General features: G+C 44.7%; 4 protein-coding genes and 1 long non-coding RNA gene across 6 annotated transcripts in view; 3 read left to right on the top strand and 2 right to left on the bottom strand.

Annotated features, from left to right (window-relative positions):
* The first annotated feature begins 55 nt into the window (after positions 1 to 55).
* LOC136198538 (uncharacterized) lies at positions 56 to 6,917 on the top strand. Of its 2 annotated transcripts, XM_065988521.1 has the most exons (17): positions 56 to 898; positions 952 to 1,161; positions 1,220 to 1,240; positions 1,298 to 1,341; positions 1,388 to 1,613; positions 1,781 to 1,917; positions 1,968 to 2,056; positions 2,124 to 2,195; positions 2,252 to 2,536; positions 2,592 to 2,744; positions 2,826 to 3,128; positions 3,179 to 4,462; positions 4,519 to 4,556; positions 4,622 to 4,651; positions 4,707 to 4,772; positions 4,833 to 6,428; positions 6,485 to 6,917. In XM_065988521.1, exons 1-5 carry the CDS (start codon positions 64 to 66, stop codon positions 1,400 to 1,402), a joined length of 1,125 nt encoding a protein of 374 aa, XP_065844593.1. In that variant the 5' UTR covers positions 56 to 63; the 3' UTR covers positions 1,403 to 1,613; positions 1,781 to 1,917; positions 1,968 to 2,056; positions 2,124 to 2,195; positions 2,252 to 2,536; positions 2,592 to 2,744; positions 2,826 to 3,128; positions 3,179 to 4,462; positions 4,519 to 4,556; positions 4,622 to 4,651; positions 4,707 to 4,772; positions 4,833 to 6,428; positions 6,485 to 6,917. The 2 variants fall into 2 exon arrangements, with proteins under 2 accessions (XP_065844593.1, XP_065844600.1); XM_065988528.1 differs by lacking the exons at positions 56 to 898; positions 952 to 1,161; positions 1,220 to 1,240; positions 1,298 to 1,341; positions 1,388 to 1,613 and having other exon boundaries at positions 1,644 to 1,856.
* A 284-nt stretch (positions 6,918 to 7,201) lies between these two features.
* LOC136198522 (protein sax-3-like) lies at positions 7,202 to 10,477 on the top strand. Its single transcript, XM_065988496.1, has 8 exons — positions 7,202 to 7,250; positions 7,847 to 7,920; positions 8,137 to 8,418; positions 8,483 to 8,755; positions 8,806 to 9,105; positions 9,158 to 9,442; positions 9,493 to 10,033; positions 10,093 to 10,477. The coding sequence occupies exons 2-8, from the start codon at positions 7,851 to 7,853 to the stop codon at positions 10,340 to 10,342; spliced, it is 2,001 nt and encodes a 666-aa protein (XP_065844568.1). The 5' UTR covers positions 7,202 to 7,250; positions 7,847 to 7,850; the 3' UTR covers positions 10,343 to 10,477.
* Positions 10,478 to 11,286: 809 nt separating this feature from the next.
* Positions 11,287 to 11,979, bottom strand: LOC136198613 (uncharacterized). The gene is made up of 3 exons (XR_010672842.1): positions 11,952 to 11,979; positions 11,551 to 11,903; positions 11,287 to 11,491 (listed from the first exon to the last, which is right to left on the bottom strand). It is a non-coding gene; the product is annotated as an uncharacterized lncRNA (long non-coding RNA).
* A 66-nt stretch (positions 11,980 to 12,045) lies between these two features.
* On the bottom strand, positions 12,046 to 12,793 carry LOC136198555 (uncharacterized). Its single transcript, XM_065988539.1, has 2 exons — positions 12,687 to 12,793; positions 12,046 to 12,635 (listed from the first exon to the last, which is right to left on the bottom strand). Exons 1-2 carry the CDS (start codon positions 12,740 to 12,742, stop codon positions 12,161 to 12,163), a joined length of 531 nt encoding a protein of 176 aa, XP_065844611.1. The 5' UTR covers positions 12,743 to 12,793; the 3' UTR covers positions 12,046 to 12,160.
* Positions 12,794 to 12,812: 19 nt separating this feature from the next.
* Positions 12,813 to 14,368, top strand: part of LOC136198950 (tRNA(Ile)-lysidine synthase-like) — a 1,831-nt gene continuing 275 nt past the window's right edge. The window contains exons 1-7 of the mRNA XM_065989026.1: positions 12,813 to 12,891; positions 12,943 to 13,039; positions 13,097 to 13,146; positions 13,199 to 13,363; positions 13,411 to 13,535; positions 13,595 to 13,775; positions 13,821 to 14,366. Of these exons, the coding sequence (XP_065845098.1) occupies positions 12,813 to 12,891; positions 12,943 to 13,039; positions 13,097 to 13,146; positions 13,199 to 13,363; positions 13,411 to 13,535; positions 13,595 to 13,775; positions 13,821 to 14,366 (1,243 nt within the window). The remainder of the gene's footprint in view (positions 12,892 to 12,942; positions 13,040 to 13,096; positions 13,147 to 13,198; positions 13,364 to 13,410; positions 13,536 to 13,594; positions 13,776 to 13,820; positions 14,367 to 14,368) is intronic.

Genomic DNA, 14,368 nt, shown 5'->3' on the forward strand with positions numbered 1-14,368 from the left:
TAGAGGTGCTATGCCTTCGATCACGTGCGCTACGTCGTTGTGAGCCTTCGCTTGTTGCAACTGATGTCGAACGACTGGGAGAAATGCGTGCGTCCTCATTGGCGATATACGGTTGACAATTTTGCTCTGTCCAACGTTCTGGAAGCAGAACTAATAGAGAGGGGCCTCGTCAACCCTAGCGATTTAGAGGATGTGCATACTTTACCCACAGATTACGCTAAGAAAAGTCGTTTAGTGTGGAAGTACTTGTCTACCAAAGGTCCTGGCTCGCTTCGCAACTTTTGCTCAGCACTCGAACGGAGTGCCCACGCCCACCTTTCGAGTTATTTGTGGCAGGTGAGGAAGCAAGCTGCAGATGAGGAAGAGAAGAAGACTGAAAGAGTTGAAGATCTATGCGATGTGGTGGAAGCGTGGATTTACATTCTTCCAACTTACGAAGATATATTCAGAGCAAATGAGAATAGGATCACTTCTGCTTTGAAAAAGTTTCTTTGCAGGCAAGGAGAGACGTTGGAACTTATTGCAGTAGTGTCAGTAAATTCAGAAAATGTTGATGATAAAAATCCGAATCCGTATCGAAAAGTGTTCTCCATAGGCATAGGCAAGAAAACAGCAGTGGACTTGATATTCCCAGAAGGAAGAGAAGACGTTTTTAAACGCGAAGGAGAGCGTTTACTGAAACATCTAAAATCATTGCTGCGTCTACAAGATGACCACAGAATACTGGGATCTTACTACGGATTTAGCTGCATTGTGAAGCTGATACTTCCAGGAGATGCTGCTCTGCAACTCTTTCTAACAGCATCGTTTACAAACGCTTTAGATTTTTTGAAAAGCGTTATGGGGCCAGTGAAACTAAAATTTGGGAATCTACCACCCTTTTCTGATGGAAATTGCTGTAAGCTCCACACCATACGTTTTAGTCTTATTTACTGTTTTTTGTGTGTGAAGTGTCACGGTTATGCGACGACACTGATGTCAAACTGAGTGAGCAGAAATATTACGAGCCGTACTGGCAAGATGTACGCAAACTATTTGTGGGAGACAAACTCACTGAACAAAGTAGTGGTTTTGCAAGTGCGGCTTCTGTGAGAGGCACGTCGTTACTACAGGGCAGCGAAGAAATAACAGATACAAAGCGTGTTTCAATTGGCTACTTGGGTAATGATAAGTTCCTCAGATCTATAAGGGTAACCAGTTACTACAACGACTTGTTTAGGATCAGACTTGGTTTTTACTGGTATTGAACAACAACCATCAATAGCGGAGCTAGCAGACATATCTAAACGCCTTTTAGGTGATTGGGAAGATGTTGCAAGGAGTCTTGGTGTAGACGACGAGGTAATAATTCAAATTTATATTGATAAGGATAATGCTACTGAACAAGCGTTTCAAATGCTAATATCTTGGATCCAAAGTGACACAGCTACTGTTGTGGGCTTATGTAAAGCTCTTGTAGAAGAAAACAGGGCGGACATAGCGCATGCAGTTTTTAAAGTAATCATTGTAGGTGAAGCAGAATCTTCTGTGTAATTCTTCCTGTATAAGTTGGTGATTTCCTAGTCGTTATTAGATTGAGATCTTGGAATCAGGAAGACAAGTAAATTTTGAAGGTGAGGTCTTCTTAGCCACTGACGTATTTTCTTATTTATGATTTTTTCCCCCGGGGGGATTTTCACCTCACGTGCTCTCAAATCCCTATACTGTACGATTTCTCAAGCATTGGTGTTCCCGGATTAGAGGTGGAATCACGCGTCTTCTTTCTTCGTCCTTTGTGCAGGCTGGACAGCTAGCTACTCATTTTGACCAAGCAGAGCCCAGCCAACGTTTTGAGGCGACATCACACTTTGCGAGAAGTACGGACCCCGAAACTCGCTCCTCTTCCGAGTTGGCGTTTTCGATTGAGACGATCTATGCGTGAGCAAATAGACGTATCACGGGCTTACATCAGATGTTTTCTTTTGCAGAGCCAAAGCATACGAGAGTGACGTCGTTGTCTACGTCATGAGATCTTGCGGCATCTTCCATATTGTAATACTATTGCTGTTATCAATTGGTGAGTCACTTATGCGGCATTTTTGCGTTGAAAAGTGCATGAACTAACTGAAGCCGTCTTTTTTTAGGTGCTGTTTCTTCTTCTCTCCGTGTCAGCGCACAACTTAGTGCCGGCATCAATATTTCCCGTCCCCAAAACAGTATGGATTGGAAATAAAGCATCTTTTCTCTAAGGCAAGTTGATTATCGCGTTTAGATCCTTTGGCCGTGAAGTTTTCCTTATCACGGAATGCTGTGCAAGGCAAGGTGGCGATTCCTTTCTACAGGAATTATCGTTTGACGTGTCACTGTGAGACTGACGGATATTGTGACTACATTGCCATTTCCCACAACAACAAGGTTCTTCGCTTCGAGCATGCAAATTATACAACAATGGAGATTCGTCGTGCCACCAGACGCTACGGCGGTCTGTATTGCTGCAGAGCTTCAAATGCATTTTGGAGTTTTTCTGAGTGCGTAACAGTTAAAGTTACATGTATAGGTAAGCTGAATAGAAGCAGATAGAAAATAAATAACAAATTGTTTGTTTTTTGCAGACTATACATGTAATTTAGTATTTGCAGCAATTTTAGGTCCAATAGTTATTTTTTATGTTGCATTCTATTGTTTTTTCATGAGGAGATTGGCAAGACAAGATCATTCCAGTTACAGTCGATTGAGTACAGCTGATCATTTACCATCAACTATAGGTGATAAATAAATAAATAAATAAATAAATAAATAATAAATAGAAAAGGAATTAATTTAGAAAAATAACCTTGTGCTTCTAGACGATCAAATTGAATATGTTTCCATACTGTTATCATCATCCGACTCGAACGTATTGAAGGATTTTTGCCGTGCAATCGAGCCACCCTTAAAGAAGGGAGAGTCTTTTGTTGAGGATATGGTGAAAAAGAACATTGCAGAAGAAGGCAACACTGATCTGGCGACGCAGCGTTGTCTAAAGATTTGGATTGAAGAAAATCCGGAAAGAGATTTTATGTGTGCCGTTTACAATGCTTTTAGAATAGGCATGGAGAACAATAAACTTGCTGGAAAACTCTGGCAAAGATTTCCACATTTACGAAAAAGTAAAATCTTGTTATCTTCGCTTTTATCTTTATAATAAATTCATATTTAGGTTTTCAAAAATCTTTGAAAATCAACCGTCCTGTTGACGTTAAAGAGATGTCTCGGGAACTTCAAAGAAAAAAAGAGCAGTCTTGTCCTCGTATTCCATACAGAAGGACAGCAGCCTTTGGTATCGCACAGTAGCTTTTTTCTCAAATGATGTCATTTTGTCTCGGGCTCCAGAAACAGTTAAGTTACCAACTGCGCCGTTCAAAAAGCGATCCGTTGCAGAAGACATTCACTATCACGCCAGTCGACTGAGACATCCAGCACAACAGTCTCCTAAACTGGTAGTTCTGTACGTAAATGAGCGCCGGCTAACTTGCATCAAGAAGGACACTGTTTCATGTCAAATTGGCGCAGAAGGAGGCGTCTTGTCACTATCATTGTATGGCGTTTCGCTGGTGATACCACCCGGAGCGATAGGATCAGCAACGCAGTGGTTGGATGTTACACTTTCTCTGTTTGTATCAGACACTCCAATAATCATAGGTGGTAAAACGGCCTACGTCAATCTTACTGAGCTCTTGCCTCACAAGGCACAATTTTTAAAACCAGTGATACTTAGACACGAGCTTATGCATCATAGAAAACTTGATGCTGATTGTATTGAAACTCAGTTTCATTTGTTTTATGGCGAAGGTATAAATCCACTGGAAACTTACGATTTTATGGGAAGTCTCGAATCAGCGTGTCGCCAATCTGCTTACAAAAATATGCAACTTAGCTTGTGGAATGACAATTTTCAGCTGTCAGCCTTTTCTTTCTGTCTTGTTTGCAGCGTCATAAGATCTGGGACATTTGGAATAACAATTTCTTTTTTCGTTTGTTCAAAAGGCGCAGGCGAAAGAAAAAGATGGGAAGTAAGAGTTGCAATTTCATGTAGCTGCAAAGATAATGTAGAAAATATTATACAAGATCAAGAAAAAATTGGCTATCGCTTTGCTAATAAAAAAGTTCTCTGCTGTTATAGTCAAAATCTGGATGGTCAGCGTCTTGAAATTGCCATAGACGGTAAAGATGACTTTACGTCCAAGTTTACGCAACGTCCCGAAATCCAGTTTTGCGGACGTGAGCTATTCCATGTTGTGCAAGGAGACACTTATAATCACCTAACAGAAGCTTGCACTATCATCGGCAGCAAGTGTTCAGACGATGACTTGTCTTGTCGCACAAAGCCAGTGCTCTTTTCTTGCAAGTACACGTCTGGAAAACGGAAATCTCGTCGTAAGCAGCTACGGCCCGATAGTCAAATTGCCGTTTGGCTCAATAGTGAATCGTCATGTGACCACAGGTTAGTTACTTTATCTGCTAATGATAGTACTGTATTGCACTTTTATCAAATTATAGAGACTCGACGAGCTTCTCTTTGCCACAGAAGAGCTATAGTAAATCGTCTCTTATTAGTTTCATTAGGTCATGCAATCTATAAACGTTTTCTTCTCTACACTAGTGACTTCGGGAGAAAACGGGACTTCTATTGGTTTGTGAGAATGCTTTGAGGATGTATGATTGTTTTACAGGGTTCTACTTTGCAGCTCTAAAAATTCGCGGCGGTGGTGATTCTTCCTCAGTGTCTCCTCACAGTGGCGTTTCGAATTATGGTAATATTGAGTTAGCATTAAATTCTTGATCAGTCACTGCAAGGAGTTATTTGTAAACAGAATTGATGTTTGTTGAACGACCGCCTTCAACAGAAGAACTACTGGACGTATCTAAACGCCTTTCGAACGACTGGAAAAATATTGCAAGAAGGCTTGGTGAAGACGAAGATGCAATTGCGTCTGTCGAGAATGACGCAAAAGGTGCAAATGAACGACCGTACCAAATGCTACAGAATTGGATGGAAAGGGAAGGTGAGTCAGCTACTGTTAGGCGTTTGTGTAAAGCTCTTATTATGGATAAAAAAACTCGAACGGCGACTGCAATTTTCCGCCAACTATGACTTCGTATGTGTGATTTGTAAAGCCGTGGTTTTCTATTATAATCAAAGGGTCGCAAAAATATTTTGAGCGGGAAGTGAAAAAAGAACTAAAGAAGATCACAATAACACGTATTGGGCAAACCACTGTTTGCAGACTTGGATTGAAGAAGATCGTAAAAGAATTATTCCCTCTCTGCCGTTTACGATGCTTTTTACAGTAGTTATCTCAGTTTGTTTTTCCCAAATGACGATGCGTGCACGTGCGCTAAAAGTCACAGGGAAGTCACATGCTTTTGAAGCCTTCGCTTGATGTCAAACGACTGGGAGAAATGCGTGCGCCCTCGTTGGCGATATACGGTTGATCACTTTGCTTTGTCCCAAGATCTCGAAGCAGAATTAATCGAGAGAGGCCTCGTCAGCTATGGGGATTTACAGGATGTGCGCGCTTCACCTACGGATTACGCTAAGAAAAGTTGTTTAGTGTGGAAGTATTTGTCCAACAAAGGTCCTGGCTCGCTTCGCAAGTTTTGCTCAGCACTCGAACGGAGTGCCTACGCCCACCTTTCGCGTTATTTGCTGCAGGCGATGGAGCAACCTGCAGATGAGGAAGAGGAGAACACCGAAAGAGTTGAAGATTCTTGTGATGTGGTGGAAGTGTGGATTTACATTCTTCCAACTTACGAAGATATATTCAGAGCAAATAAGAATAGGATCACTTCTGCCTTGAAAAAGTTTCTTTGCAGGCAAGGAGAGGCGTTGGAACTTATTCCAGTAGTGTCAGTAAATCCAGAAAATGTTGATGATAAAAATCCGAATCCGCATCGAAAAGTGTTCTCCATAGGCATAGGCAAAACAACGGCAGTCGACTTGATATTTCCAGAAGGAAGAGAAGATGTTTTTAAACGCGAAGGAACGCGTTTACTGAAACATCTGAAATTATTGCTGCATCTTCAGAGTGGTCACAGAATACTTGGATCTTACTACGGATTTAGCTGCATTGTGAAGCTGATACTGCCAGGAGATGCTGCTCTGCAACTCTTTCTAACAGCACTGTTTACAAACAATTTAGAATTTTTGGAGAACGTTATGGGGCCAGTGAAATTAAAATTTGGAAGTCTACCACCGTTTCATAACGTCGACCGTGAAGAGGAGATATTCTCCATTAACACTGCACGTGAAGCATTTGCAAGTTTTGGGACCGACAGTAGAAAACTTGAAACTACAGAAAGTGGTATTGGAAGTACGAGTGCGTCGTTCGCACAGGGCAGCGAAGGGAAAAAAATCACAGAGCCTCCTTCAATTGAGCGATTAGGCAATGATCCAATTGAGCAATTAGGTAATGATAAAGTTAATCAATAAGGATAGCCAGTTTACTGCAAAAACTTGGTTTAGACTTGAGTTTGCTGTTCATTGAGCGAGAGCCATCAACAGCAGAGCTCATAGACTTATCTAAACGTCTTTTGAAGGACTGGAAAAGTGTCGCGAGGAGGCTCAGTGTCACCGAAGAGGTAATTGCGTCTATTGAAAAGAACGTGAAAGATGCAAATGAACGATCTTACCAAATGCTATTGAGTTGGATGGAAAGGCGAGGTAGGTCAGCTACTGTTTGGTGTTTGTGCAAAGCTCTTCTTGAGGAAGAAAAGATACAAGCAGCGATTACAGTTTTTTCACAAAGACTCGACAAGCCCAGACTAGAGACTTGGCTGTGATCTAAAGCTATGGTTTTAGATGGCCGCGTCACCACAAACTAAAAACACTCGTTGTCTTTTGTTTTATTTTCCAGTCCGATTTCTTATACAAATGTAACCGTAGATGCGTTTCCTTAGAGCAGCACCGCCGCGGCGTTTTCATTAGTGAAGTCCACGAGGAGTCAGGCAGACAGCGTCAAAGATAAAGATGAGGCCTTCTTCGTCTCGGTGTGGTCTATTGCTGGCGTATTTTCTTATTTAGGACTACTGAAACCGATTGCTCAAGTTCATCTGCGTGACTTCGTTTTTCCCCCGGAAGATAAATGTCGGGGGGATTTTTACCTCACGTGCTCTCAAATCCCTACCGTACAGTACTGCAACTTTTCCGCGACAGCTGTACGTGTGACCGGCGGCGTCCGCCTTTTGAATCAAACCAGCCTGTACCCCCACATTGACCGCTTGACCGTCAGGTGAGCCAGTGAAGAGGAACCCTGTGAGTACTTTCAGCCCCAAAAGTACTCACAGCCCAGACGACTATAAATACGTCTAGCGCATGAATTAGTACGTATTACTTTCATTATCAATGTATATGCAGTGGAGCTCGCTTTCAATGGACCCTGCACCGTAGCCCTAAAAGTGTCCATGGTAAACGGAGCATCCTTCCTTGATAGAGAACAGAATCTTATTGGCCATTTCCTTCTCCAACGTAATTCGGGGGATGGGCTGGGATGGGCTCTATTAGATTGGGCGCCATTTGCATGCTCCGATTGGCTGGAGATATCGCAGTGTGGGCGGCCTTTGTTATTCCTACGAGTCCCTCGAGCAATCGGGGGTTAGAGTACTCATTCTCGAAAGCGGAAAAGCAACGGGGAGGAGAAGATCGCGTTGAGCAAGCAGACCTTAGCCGGGGGGGAAATCGTTCCTTCCGAATTCCCACAGTCTCCCAGCGCGGGCGCTTTGTTTCCCCCACTCGATCACTCGTCTAACTAATACTCTTGCGATTTTCTCAACGGTCTTTAGCATCCCGTCTCTAATTTCTCCATCAATCTTTTCCCTTTCTTTGCAGAACAATGGACGACGTGTACGCGCGAATTATCTGTCTCCTCGTCGCCGTCGTCTCAATCGTCTCAACGGTCTCAGGTGAGACATCCCAATTAGCGATACTATTGTTCTACGCGATCGCGCGAAACTCGCCCAGCGACCCCCCGAGAGAACCGTCCCTAAACGACAACCCATCCCTGGTGTATTCCCTACCAAACATCCTCCTCGAAAAACGTGCGGTATAAGAGCCATTTCCCCCTAGATCCTTTGTTCAGCGGTGCCTGACGTCACGACATTGTCTCCCCCTCTTTATAGGTTCCTATACTATCAGCGTTCGCTTGAGTTCGAAGGACGTCAAGCTATCGGGATCGGCGACGTTTTATTGCGATGTCAGCGGCACGCCGAAGCCGGTCGTTTCCCACTGGACGATCGGTCCCACGAGCCCCATTCCCAGCGGCTTTCGCTACGTCTATAACACAGCCAAGACGCGTTTCAATGTTCTCTCGGTTACAATGCAAGATCAAGGCGACTATTATTGCCACGCGACGACCGCCGACGGAACGAAAATCAGCGCCCACGCGTATTTACCCGTCATAGGTTCGCTCCTCGCGGCGCACCTATAGTGGCGGGAAGGCGACCCGTATAACCGGTTTTCTTACAGATCGATTCACAATTTCGCCTCAAAGTGATACGGTTCGCGAGGGGAAAGACGCAATATTGCGCTGTTCTGTTGACAAGCCGGCTGGCGTAAAGGTTTATTGGTATTTCAACTCGCTTTCCATATCGTCGATGAATTCAAATTATTCGATCGGGGGAACGTATCAGGAAGAGTTGCGCGTACCCAAAGCGAGTCGAGCGCGCAATGGAACGTATACTTGCTATGCGCAGAATTCCCAGTGGAGCTTCAAAGCGTATCCGAATCTTATAGTCGAATGTGAGAGCTGAAGCGAATCTAGGATTGTTTCATTTATTTATTTGTTTTAGATCCTCCTTCTGTTGTTTCTGATGTTGCGGCTGCGACCGTCATAGTCGGGGTTTCAGTCACGATGTCGTGCACGTTTTCCGCGCAGCCTCTACCGTCGATCTCATTTCGACGTGGCTCACTTTCAATTGATACTGGAGACCTCAATTATGAAATTAACCAAGTCGATGTGCGGCCTGGCGTAAGGAAGAGCACTTTGACTATCAAGTACGTCGAACTTCATGATGAAGGCATCTACATGTGTCTCGCAAATAATCAGCACGGGCTTATCACGTCTAGTGGAGCCAAACTGACTGTTAGACGTGAGGCAGGCATTCTGTGGATGAGACTCATCTTGAACTATTTATCTTTTAGCTCATTTTGTGTTTCCGGAGTACTATGACAAGAAGGCGATCAAACGCGGTGCAAACGAGACTATATCGTGTGTGTCTAATATGACGAGAGTTGACGAATGGAAATTCAATGGCACTGTCATTGACTTTTCATCTAATCCTAAACGACTTCGTCTACTGCCTGATGGATCATTGAAAATTCTAAACGTGCAGCCATCTGACCGAGGAACGTATGAATGCATCGGTATAATCCGTCAAAATAATCTGTACGGAGAAGGAAAGAAAGTAACTACCGTAACAGTGCTAGGTAAGAGAATTATAGGATTTAGAGTATTGATATATAAGAGTTGCTTTTAGACAAGCCATCGGCACCTTTACTGAAGACGCCGGCGTTTTCTATTGAAGGGTTCAGCGTTCAAATCAAACTAGATTGGGTAGCACCTAGAAGCAACGGTGGCAGCAATATCATAAACTATCTAATCAAATGGCAAGTGGTTTCTGGTGAAGAAAAATCGTTGGAGTGGGAAGAGAAGAAGACGGGTGCTTCTTCTACTTCACTTGATATCTCAGTCAGCGTGTCTCCAAATGCGCAATCAATTCAATTCAAGATCGAAGCCGTGAACGATGTTGGGCTCACCGAATCAAATATGCAGGCCCTATCATTGGACTTTAAAATCCCCACCACCGCGTCACCGCTAACAACTGGAGACACAATAGATGACGGAGGGCAAGAATCAATTGTCCGGGATCCATCAGTTACGAAAACAAACACTATTGGCATTATTGCTGGTTCTGTGGTTGGATTAGCTTTACTGTGCGCTATTATTATTGTCGTACTAGTCGTGAGAAAGTGGAAGAAATCAAAGAGCGCCTCGGATAAAGAAATACAAGATTTTTCGTAAGTGTAAATGACACCTATTATCAAATAATTTTTGTATAAGTTCCTTTTTTTGTTAGAAGTGCAGAGGGAAGAGATTCTGTGACTCGATCGTCTCAATCTTCGACTAATTCTACTGTACCTCTTGTTCCGAGCTCTGCAGGGAAAGCCATGTACACGAATGGAAGCGGAGATCCTGGAGATATTGATTCTGCGTCAGTTTTTACGAGCAGTAGCTCATCAGACTCTTCCACATTTCCAAAAGACCGATCTTCCATTCCTGAAAGGAAAAAGAACTTGAGTGAATGCTCGAGTGAAAGTATTGTGTAAATAGGAAATTTGGGGTAGATTACCCTTAGATGTTCCTAATAATACCGATTAGGTTTATCATAGTTTTGCTGATTAGCCCCGTTGAGAGCTTTCATTCTTGTGAGTATGAAATATGACGTCAGTATCGTAACGAGAGCGCGTGCGCTAGCGAGAGAACATTCAGAACAAGAACTTCTTCTTTGCGCTTTCTCTGCTCGTTTCAGCGAGCAATTCGACTCCAAAAGCAACGCGCAACAGCGTCTGTGACAGCTCGAATGTCAGAAAAGGTGAGCGTCTCGCGAAATAGCCTGCCTAGGCTTCGGGGCCCCCCCATCCACGACTCGACCTTCGCGATCGAGCACACGAGGAAGTATTGAATGCAAAAGAGAAGTGATAAAGGCTCTAATCTGTTGCCCGTTTGCAGATCGCGAAGCCACGCAGAAGCACGGATGGGCAGAAGGTCTACACAGTCACAGTTCGTCGTAAAGGTAAGGAAAAAATAAAATGCGTCGCCCGGTCGGCCGCTGCAGGAATCGTTTCTTGCACAGCTGTTTTTCCATAGGTAGACTTCGAAGAAAACGTCTGGGGCGACGCGTAGCAAAGGGGGTTCGAAGAATACAACAGATAGGTCTTTCAGTTGTTTTTTTCCTAAGGAGACGAAGCGCTGTTCAATGGGCAGTTTGAGGTGAAGTCAAGAGCCTGGGATAATAGATTTTATTGTCACTTTTTTTTTCTTCTTTAGGAAAGCGTCCTGGGCATGACGTCATAAACTGCTCCAGGGTCCTGAGCAAGACCCTGTGACAAAAAACTGCTCTTCCTAGGGTCCTGAGCACGACCCTCAGCGCATAAAAACTGCTCTTACGGGGTCCTGGGCAAGACCCCCAGCGCATAAAAACTGCCTGAACGCGAGGGGGAACTACGTGCAATTTTTTTCAAGTTTTATTTTTAATAAAAGGCCTTTCCCTCTCATTTTTGCCCTAGCTACCTACACTACACTACCCTATCTATCCTACCTACCCTAGCTAACCTAACTATTTGAACCCCTCCCCTGTGTGTATTATGCGCCTACTAAAATATAAAAAGCTATAAAAAATACAAAATCTATAAAAAAAACTACTCCATGGTGTCTCTTTTCTCTTCATTTGCCGTCTTTAGTCACTGAGCCACCTTCTACACAAAGACGAAATAAAATATACGCTTATGCACTGAGAGCTGCGCGAATTTCTTACCAGCAGTAAATAGAGGAGACTTTGATTATGCAATGAAATCGCAGTCTCAGGCTTCGCTGGCTGTATCATCCCTACTTCGTCCGCCTCTTCGAAGATGTGACAATGAAGCCTCGGAGCTCGTAAGAAAAAGAAAAATGCTCAATTGCGCAAAGGGGACCCCACATGCAAGCGTCTCTCATGGTCTGCCTGTGCTCGCCGAGCAAATAGGAGCCGGCAAATAACGTTGGTTGGCAGAAAAGCAAGGTCTCTTCGCGTTCCACTTACCTGTTTGACAATCGAGTCGCTCTTTATCGGATCGATGAGAAAAAGGAGTCCCAATCGCTCGCTGAAACGCCAGAAAGCGCCTTCTGCCTCTATCTTGCAGTAGAAAGGCATAGAGACCCAATGAAGAGCAGCAGAACCTCGAAAAGACGACGAGAAGAGACGACTGCGTGGAGCCTCGTGGATGAGCTGGAGTTACACAAGACCCGGACAATCGCGTGCCTCGCACCTGTGGGCAGAGATAAATATTTACGCGCACAGTACAGTTGAATTAGACCTACGGACGTCAGTTCACATAAAAATTCAAATAAAACACGAAGGCGCCACACAGAAGAGTCTAGAATAGAACTCAACCGAAGATATTATGCGACACGCCCCCGGGCGGTTGCCGAAGCTTAATCGAAGGCTTCGCCGCGTTCTCGGCACCCGATCCGAACATATCGCGAGTTTGCGCTCTCGCCTGAGGCGGCGTACGAGCGGCAATCGTCGCCGCCGGCTCCGGCTCGGGGGCGGGCTGTCGAACTGCCACGCCCACGGATCTATCTGCTTCCTTTGGCTTTTCTTTCTCTTTCTCTTCTTCGTCTTCGCCGACGCCGAATATGTTGTGGGTGACTCCGCCCGGCGGCGCCATGACTTTGAAGCCGATCGACGGCTTCGTCAAGTCGTTCGTTCGCGTTTCGTCGAAGACGTTCGATTTGTTGCGCATGTCGTGCGCTCCTTTGTGTTGCGCCTCCGCTTGCTGGACTTCGTGCGCCTGCTCCGGCGCCGCGTCCCAATCGCGGCCGAAGATATCGGTTCCGCGACCGCCTGGAGGCTCGATCACCCTGAAAAAAGTTTTCATTCATCGCAATCGGGGCCTCGATAGGGTGAATTACTTTCTTCCCGGCTGGTGCTTCTTGGGATGGTCGACGAACTTCGTTCCAGGGTCCATTCGCAAAGAAAACGAGAGAAAGAAATTCAAGAACAACGGAACAACGGTAAATGGTGAACGCGCGCTAACCATGGTCTCAAAGCTCACCAAGGACGCTTTCAAACGCGTTACCGATTCTCTATTGTTGACCAAAGAGCCCGTGAACGTCGGTAAAGTCGTTTGACTTAGCTCTAGAGTCCGTGAACCATCGCCTCTTGCAGCGGTAGCGGTGTCTGGTGGGCGAGACAGCATGGCCCTGGCTCACCTCCTAAAACATACACTTAGCGGTAAAACATTGGCTCTAACTGTAGATCACGGGTAGGTGAAAGCGTCAAAAATAAATAAGAATCCGATACGTAGCGTTAGCTTGCGAAGTGACAGTACAAAAGAGGCGACTTTTGTACGAGATGCTATGAATAGATTAGGTAATTGAAAAAGCAGCGATTGTCACACTGCACAACCTAGCTCTGCCTTCAGGTCTAGATCACGCTATATTAGACTGCAGCTGGCCTAGTGGTCAGCCGCGATTTGGTTGCCAGCAGCAACGAGCAAGGGAGCAGAGATACGACCTTCTAGGTCGCGAATCTGCTCGAAGGCAAATCAAATATCTCTTCATTGGTCATCATATGAATGATCAACTGGGTATGTATAATGTGATCGTGACGTATGTAGATAACTTACACGTGTAGAAACGTTGATGTATCGAATTTCGAGAGCTAGTGGGATTGACGGGCTTGCGTGCATGAAAGCGACGAGTCCTTTGATTGGGCATAGTGGAATTTTGCTTGTGAGACCACTGCTGTCTTTCAGTCGGGTTAGGCATAGTCATCTCGTTGGCAAGGACCCTGTTTCTTGATCTCTCTGTTACTCTAGACTTCCATAACTGAGTATTGCCTTGAAAGCGGAGTTCAATGGATTGATGATCCGAGCAATGTAAACTCGAATTATCGACGAGTTGCGATTCGACGGGTCCTGAATGAATTTCCTGACGCCTTACAGCTTCACTCGCTCGTCAACGTTTTTTCTCAAGCGCAAAAGACGCTTAGCATCAAAAGCAAGCATTGATCTAAAATATACCTAATAATTATTTCTTTTCTAGTCGCTCTTGCATATGACGATGCTGTCGCTGTTGATTCGTCCTATGGATTTGCTACTGTTAATATTGCCAAGTTGGCTGCTCTGGAAAAGCCGATGCGTATTCGTCTTCTAAGTCAAACTATTCAGCGTGTGTCCGGCTCACCATACGCGCCACCACTTGCATCTCTTATAAACGTTGATTTCACTAAAGGGACGTCAATTGCTGGATGTCTTTTGTCTCCTAAGAACAATAACCTTCTGATAGCACGGCAAGCTCGCTCCAACTCACATCAGCTTTTACGTGTTGATTCTCAAACGGGAAACGTGAAGTGGGATCGGAGATTTGTAATTTCGTGGAAGAATCAAATAACGTCAGATCATCGATTCTACGTCAGACACATGAGAAAAAGTGACTTGGCTGTCTGCAGTCGAGACATCAAGCGCATTCCTCACTTGTGCCGTCAGGGATTACCAGTGATCTGTGACGTAATGACTGATGCCGTTGTTAGTATACCGCATGCAGGATACAAAGATCCGGGGTGGAAACGCATTCACTGGACTGCATCTTGT

The sequence above is a fragment of the Oscarella lobularis genome, chromosome 1 (genome assembly GCF_947507565.1).
Source record: "Oscarella lobularis chromosome 1, ooOscLobu1.1, whole genome shotgun sequence".
Taxonomy (NCBI): domain Eukaryota; kingdom Metazoa; phylum Porifera; class Homoscleromorpha; order Homosclerophorida; family Oscarellidae; genus Oscarella; species Oscarella lobularis.